Below are 6,859 nucleotides of genomic sequence, written 5' to 3' on the forward strand. Positions count from 1 at the left end.
CTCTCCTGCTCGGGCTGGCTTTGAACCGTGATCCTCAGATCTCAGCCTCCTGAGTAGCTAGGATTACAGGCGTGAGCCACCAGCGCCCGGCTTCTGTTACGATTTTTATTGTACCTATTTTCATAACTATAAGTGTTGTCATAAGTCTTGTCATTTTATATTCTCTTGTTGTTTGCTTATATTTCAATAGATTTTTGTTGTTGTTGTTTGTGGGACTTGAATTCTGGGCCTGGATGCTGTCCCTGAACTCTTCAGCTCAAGGCTAGCACTCTACTACTTTGGGCCACAGTGCCATTTCCGGTTTTCTGATAGTTAATTGGAGATAAAAGTCTCATGGACTTCCTTGCCTGGGCTGGCTTTGAGTGCAATCCTCAGATCTTAGCCTCCTGAGTAGCTAGGATTATAGGTGTAAGCCACTGGCACCTGGCTATTAATAGTCCTGAGGTTTGAAGTCCGGGCGCCTCCTAGCTGTTTTGCTAGTTAATTGGAAATAAGAGTCTCACAGAGTTTCTTACCTAGGCTGACTTTGAACTGTGATCCTCAGAGCTCAGCCTCCTGAGTAGCTAGAACTACAGGCATGAGCCTGTGCTAGGCTTCTGCTGAGAGTATCTGCTCTTTTGTAATGCTGAAAATGTAAGTTAAAAAAAAAATTTAGCCTAACCGGGCACCAGTGGCTCACGCCTGCAATCCTAGCTACTCAGAAGGCTGAGATCTCAGGATCTTGGTTCAAAGCCAGCCCAGGCAGGAAAGTCCATGAGACTCATCTCCAATAAACCACCAGAAAACTGGAAGTGGTACTGTGGCACAAGTGGTAGAGCGCTTGCTTGAGCTGAATTGCTGAGGGACAGCGCCCAGGCCTAGAGTTCAAGCCCCATGATGGACAAAAAAAAAGCCTTAATATAGCTTTTATTATTTACTCACACTGTCTCACTTTGTTTATTTTTAATTTTTTTTGTGCCAGTACTGGGGCTTGAACTCAGGGCCTGGGCATTGTCCCTGAACTTCTTTTGCCCAATGCTAGCACTCTACCACTTGAGCCACAGTGCCACTTCTGGCTTTTTCTGTGTATGTGGTACTGAGTAATTGAACCCAAGGCTTACTGCATGCTAGGCAAGCACTCTATCACTAAGCCACCTTCCCAGCCCCTTCATTTTTATTTTATGAACATCCTTTTTTGTTTTGCCCTTTTGTTTTACTTTACTGAGCCTCTTGAGCTAGGCATCAAGAAGCCTGGATTTTCCTGATAAGATTATTTCCCACTTTCCATGGTTCTGTGGTTTCTATCTATGTGGTGGTATTCCTGTGGTTGGAAGCACTCATTCTATTCCTGAGGCACTCTTCTGGAGGGGGAGCCATGGAAGGAGGCCCCAAGACAGAGGGGGCTTGCATTACATGAGGGAGCTTTGAGCTCTGCACTCTTTCTCTCCAACCTGACCCAAGCTTTTGCTCTAACCTAGGTGCCATCTGCCTTTCTGAGGAAATAACCTGCCTTAGCTGCCATTTGTTGCCCATTTCCCAGAACACTGAGCAGACCCAGGGGACTCCACACCTGGAGAAGCTAGAGAATTTGGGAGGAGACCTCAGTTCCATACAGAAGGAGACACTGCTGAAGGAAGAAACAGTTATCTAGCCCAAGATATCGCCTTCTACCATTCTTTCCAGCCAGGTGAGTACGCGTTCCTAGTGTATGTGACTCTGCTCTCCTGCTGCTCTCTGATACTGGGGCTTGAACTCAGGGCCTGTGCTCTGTCCCTCAGCTGTAACTATATTAATAATTTAAGCCACAGCTCTACTCTGGCTTTTTGTTGGTTAAAGCTAAGCGTCTCACAGGTGCCAATAGCTCACACCTTTAATCCTAGCTACTCAGGAGGCTGATATGTGAGGATAGCAGTTCAAAGCCAGCCTGGGCAGGAAAGTCCATGAAAGTCTTATCTCCAATAAACCACCAGAAAACCAGAAGTGGCGCTGTAGCTCAAGCGGTAGAGAGCTAGCCTTGAGCTGAAGAGCTGAGGGACAGCGCCCAGGCCCAGAGTTCAGGCCCCATGACTGGAAAAAAGAAAAAAAAAAAAGATAAGGGTCTCATGGACTGTCCTGCCTAGGCTGGCTTTGAACTACCATCCTCAGAGTTTATCCTCTTGGGTAACTAGGATAATAGATGTGAGTCACTAGCACCCAGCCTCTCTGCTGCTTTTGAGAAACTTTTTTTTTTTTTGTCAGTCCTGGGGCTTGAACTCTGGGCCTGAGTGCTGTCCCTCAGCTCTTCAGCTCAAGGCTAGCACTCTACCGCTTGAGCTACAGCGCCACTTCCGGTTTTCTGGTGGTTTATTGGAGATAAGACTTTCATGGACTTTCCTGCCCAGGCTGGCTTTGAACTGAGATCCTCAGATCTCAACCTCCTGAATAGCTAGGTTTACAGGCATGAGCCACCAGCGCCCAGCCCTTTGAGGAACTTCTGAGGGTCAAGTTAAACCTCCACTTCCCTCACGCTATAGTGACTGTCTTTCTCCTTCGTACAATTAGTAGTTCTTAGCTAGCACTCTACCACCAGAGCAACAGCACCACTTCCAGTTTTTGAGTGGTCAACTGGAGGTAAGTCCCATGGGAACTTTTCTGCCCAGGTTGACTTCGAACTGTGTTCCTCAGGTCTCAGCCTCCTGAGTAGCTAGGATTACAGGCATGAGCCACCAGTTCCTGGCTTGAATAACTTTCTTTTCTTTTTTCTTTATTTTTCAGGTGTTGATTCATACCTTAAAAACCAAGCCTGGAGGCAATGAGGAGATGAAAGAATATTTATTACATGATCAAAGGAAGTGAGATTTTTAAAGCAACATATAGAGTAGACCCACTCACAGGATTTGCATTGATATTAAAAAGTCATGTTCCTAGATAAATGCATGTCTTAGTACAGGAAATGTTCCCCAATATGTATTTGGAGGAGGGGAGATTTGGGGCTGAGAAAGGGGGCAAAAATTTGTCTCCTGGGACCAGAAGCTTGAACCTAATGAAGTCTGTGCATATAGGAGAAGTAAAGGCAAGTCATCTACCAACATAGCAGCTTTCCCTCCCTACATGTATGGTACCCTGACTAATGACCAAAAAGATGGCCAGAGGTTTCCTGCATGCTCAGACTATTTCTCTTTTATTGGAATTACGAGATCTGAGGACTAGGTTTAAAGCTAACCTTGGCAGGAAAGTCTGAGAGACTCCATCCCCAAATAATGAACAAAAAACTGGCCTGCAAGGCATGCACAAGTGGTAGAGTGCTAGCTAGCCCTGAGTGAAAAAAGCCCCAGTGAGTTCAAGCCTTAGTAATGGCAAAGGTAGTGGCATTATTGAGGTAGAACTGACAAGAACTGCACACCAAGTATGTAACTCCACAAAATTTGACAAATATTCCAGTAAAAACCGTCACCACAATCAAGATGATAGCCAGGTATCAAGAGGCTAAGTTCTGAGGATCATGGTTCAAAGCCAGCCTGGGCAGAAGAGTCCATGAAACTCTTATCTCTAATTACCTACCAAAATACTAGAAACGGAAATGTGGCCTAAATGGTAGCAGACCAGTCTTGAGCAAAAAGGCTCCAGGTTCAAGCCCCAGTACCAACACCAAAGCAAAACAAGACAAAAAGAGCACAGCACCTGTAGATCATGTAGAAGGCTGAGATCTGAGGATTGTAGTTCCAAGCCAGCCCATTCAGGAAAGTCCATAAGATTCACAAGTTCAATTAATCACTAATAAAAATGCCCGAAGTGGAGCTATGCCTCAAGTGGTAAGAGTGCTAGCCTTAAGCAAAAAAGCTCAGGGACAGCCTCGGGCTCAAGCCCCAAGACTGGAATACAAAAAGCTAATGTACAGATGCATTCCCTAGGAAATTTACTCAAGTAATGAAAACTCATTTTTTTGGTACTGAGATTTGAACTCAGGACCGTGTGCTCATTCAGCTTGCTGTAACACTTGACTCATCTTCCGGACCCTTTTTCCTGCTTATTTTGCGAATGGAGAATTGAGGAATTTTTGAACTTCAATCTTCTGGGTCTCAGCCTTCTAGGCAGCTAGGATTACAGGCAGGAGAGAGTGTGTGCTGTATGCTAGTGCAGCCATGCATTGTAGTGACTCTGCTGATGTGGAAATAACACCAATTCCTGGCACTTCTGGGTCCACACTTCAACTGTCTTGCTCCTCCAGGAAGCCTTCCCAGATTACAGCACACACTCCCCATAGGCTCCCGGCCGCTCCCTCCCTTCCACACACACCCTGTGCTCCAGGCGATATGTCCAGTGTTTCCTCTATCCCACCCTCCCTCCTTCTACGCTTCTTCTAAAGCACCGTAGCGCAAAACAGACCCGTGCAACACACTGAACCCCATCCACAGGAGGAAAGCAGGGGCCAAGGCACAGCAGAGACACTGCCGAGCCCGCGCGGGAAACCTGCGCGCCGCCGTCAGCCCGGAGGGCGGAGCCTATTGGCGGTGACGCAAGACCATCGAGACGCACCTCCGAGACCTCCCAGCGCCCTAGAGGGGAAACGGAAGTGGCCTATCTTGTCCTGCGCACCTGTCCGACAGCCTCCGCCACCTACTTCCGGTTCGCGGAGCGTTCAGGCGAGGCCCGCTCAGGTGTGGGTGCTCGTGGGAGAGAGCCGGGGTTCGGGGCCTCGGCGGCGGGCGGCGGAGGTGGCGGCGGACCGGCGGCAGGGCTGGCTGTGGGGTAGCTGCGACGCCGTGGCTCTGCGGAGCGGGGCTCGAACGTACCGCGTCGCGTCGCATCGCGATAGCTCAGGTAGGAGCGTGGCTGGTCCCACCAGGCCCTGTGTGGCCTAACGCGGGGTGGACTTGAACCCGGGGGGAATTTTTGAAAAGTGAAAGTACGGATTTAGAACAGGACCTAGGACGGGCTATTGAAAGAACAGCCACGCGAAGTCTCCTGTTTGTCTAGTACCATACCTGGAAGAAAGGTGGAAGGAGACCCTGGTACCTGTGTACGCACCAGTCTGTACCAGTGCTGTACGCACCGGTGGCGGGAACTAGTGCAATAGCTATACAACCAGACGGAGAAACCCCGACACAGCAGGGAAACTGCATATCGTAGACAGTAAGATGTAAATTGGGCTTGACGGTCGGACTTGGTAGTGAATACCTGTAATCCCAGCACGCTGGAAGCCCAACTTGGAATAGCAGGAGTTGGAGGACATTCTGAGCTACAAAGCTAGGATTCTGGGCCGGGAAGGTGGCTCAGTTGGTAGAGCGCTTGCCTTGCATGCCTGAGGCTCTGGGTTCGATTCCTCAGCACCACATAAGCAAAAAGAAAAAAGCCGGAAGTGGCTCTGTGGCTCAAGAGGTAGAGCACTAGCCTTGAGCTGACGGACAGCGCCCAGGCCCAGAGTTCAGGCCCCACGACCGGACCCCCCCTCCACCCCCCAAAAAAAGCACTAGGATTCTCCCAAAAAACCAACAGCTGTGCGCTGGTGACCCCTGACTATAATCCTGGTTAATCTGGAGGCTGAGATCTGCAAAGTCGTGGTTCACAGCCAGCCGGGCAGAAAAGTCCACCAGACTCCATTTCCAAAATAGCTAGCAAACTGCTTGACTCAGGTGGTAGAGTGCCAGCGGTGAACCCGAAGGTGAGAGTGAGGCCAAACTGAGTTCAAACTTCAGTACTGGCACCAAAACAAAACAAAAGCAACCAACCTAACCAAAAATTTTTTGAGGAGGATAAATATACAAATGCCGAATAGATTATTTGTCAGAAGCTTGGGCACACCTCCTGTTCTTTCTCTATTTAGTCACTTCTCTTCGGGGTTCAGGTCTGTTTCCTTCCTGAAGGGCAGCACAGAGGTTAGGACTCACCCTCCTGTCCACCAGGTGCTGACATTCATCCTTTGCTTGCTTGCTTATGTACTTATTTGTTTCTATACTAGGACTTGAACTCAGGGCCTGGACAGGCTTCCTTAGCTTTTTCGTTGAAAGCTGGCACTCTACCATTTGAGCCACAGCTCCACTCATGACTTTTTGGTGGTTAATTGGAGATGAAGAGTTTCACTCTTTCCTGTCTGGATTGGTTTCAAACCAGAACCTTTAGCTCTCAGCCTCCTGAGTAGATAGGATCACAGATAGACACCCACACCCAGCTTAATTTGTAATTTTTAGACAGGGTCTTGCTTTGTTGTCGAAGTTGCAGTTCTCCTGCCTCAGTCTCTGGGGATTCCTGTCTCAGTTAATTTCTCTCTCTCTCTACTATATATATTTAATTTTTTTTTTTTTTGGTCTGGTCATGGGGCGCTGTCCCTCAGCTCTTCAGCTCAAGGCTAGCGCTCTACCACTTGAGCCACAGCACCACTTCTGGCTTGTTTCTTTTTGCTTATGTGGTGCTGAGGATTCGAACCCAGGGCCTCATGCATGCAAGGAGAGCGCTCTACCACTGAGCCACCTTCCCAGCACTATATTTAAATTTTTAAATTTATTTTTTATTTTTACTTGTGGGTCAAGGGGCCTGAACTCTGAGCCTGGACGCTGTCCCTCAGCTCTTCAGCTCAAGGCTAGCGCTCTACCACTTGAGCCACAGAACCATTTCTAGCTTTTTCTGCCTATGTGGTGCTAAGGAATCAAACCCCAGGGCCTCATGCATGCAAGGCAAGCACTCTAACACTGAGCCACCTTCCCAGTCCTTTTTTTAAAATTTTTTTTCTGGTCCTGGGGCTTGAACTCAGGGCCTGGGTATTGTCCCTAAGCCTCTTTGTGCTCAAGCCCAGTGTTCTACCACGTGAGTCACAGCTCCAGTTCCAGCTTTTTTGAGTAGTTTATTGGAGATAGAAGTCTCATGGACACTTTTCTGCCCTGGCTTTCTTTTTTTTTTTTTTTTT

At 48.2% G+C, this 6,859-nt stretch overlaps 2 protein-coding genes across 2 annotated transcripts in view; both read left to right on the forward strand.

Annotated features, from left to right (window-relative positions):
* Nucleotides 1-2,771, forward strand: part of LOC105990909 (transmembrane protein 225-like) — a 5,987-nt gene extending 3,216 nt beyond the window's left edge. Inside the window, exons 4-5 of the mRNA XM_013023434.1 lie at nucleotides 1,458-1,666; nucleotides 2,734-2,771. Of these exons, the coding sequence (XP_012878888.1) occupies nucleotides 1,458-1,630 (173 nt within the window). The 3' untranslated portion in view covers nucleotides 1,631-1,666; nucleotides 2,734-2,771. The remainder of the gene's footprint in view (nucleotides 1-1,457; nucleotides 1,667-2,733) is intronic.
* A 1,882-nt stretch (nucleotides 2,772-4,653) lies between these two features.
* Nucleotides 4,654-6,859, forward strand: part of Zscan25 (zinc finger and SCAN domain containing 25) — a 14,289-nt gene continuing 12,083 nt past the window's right edge. Inside the window, exon 1 of the mRNA XM_013023423.1 lies at nucleotides 4,654-4,779. The gene's annotated coding sequence lies outside the window, so the exon portion shown is untranslated. The remainder of the gene's footprint in view (nucleotides 4,780-6,859) is intronic.

This window comes from Dipodomys ordii, unplaced genomic scaffold (genome assembly GCF_000151885.1).
Source record: "Dipodomys ordii isolate 6190 unplaced genomic scaffold, Dord_2.0 Scaffold68, whole genome shotgun sequence".
Taxonomy (NCBI): domain Eukaryota; kingdom Metazoa; phylum Chordata; class Mammalia; order Rodentia; family Heteromyidae; genus Dipodomys; species Dipodomys ordii.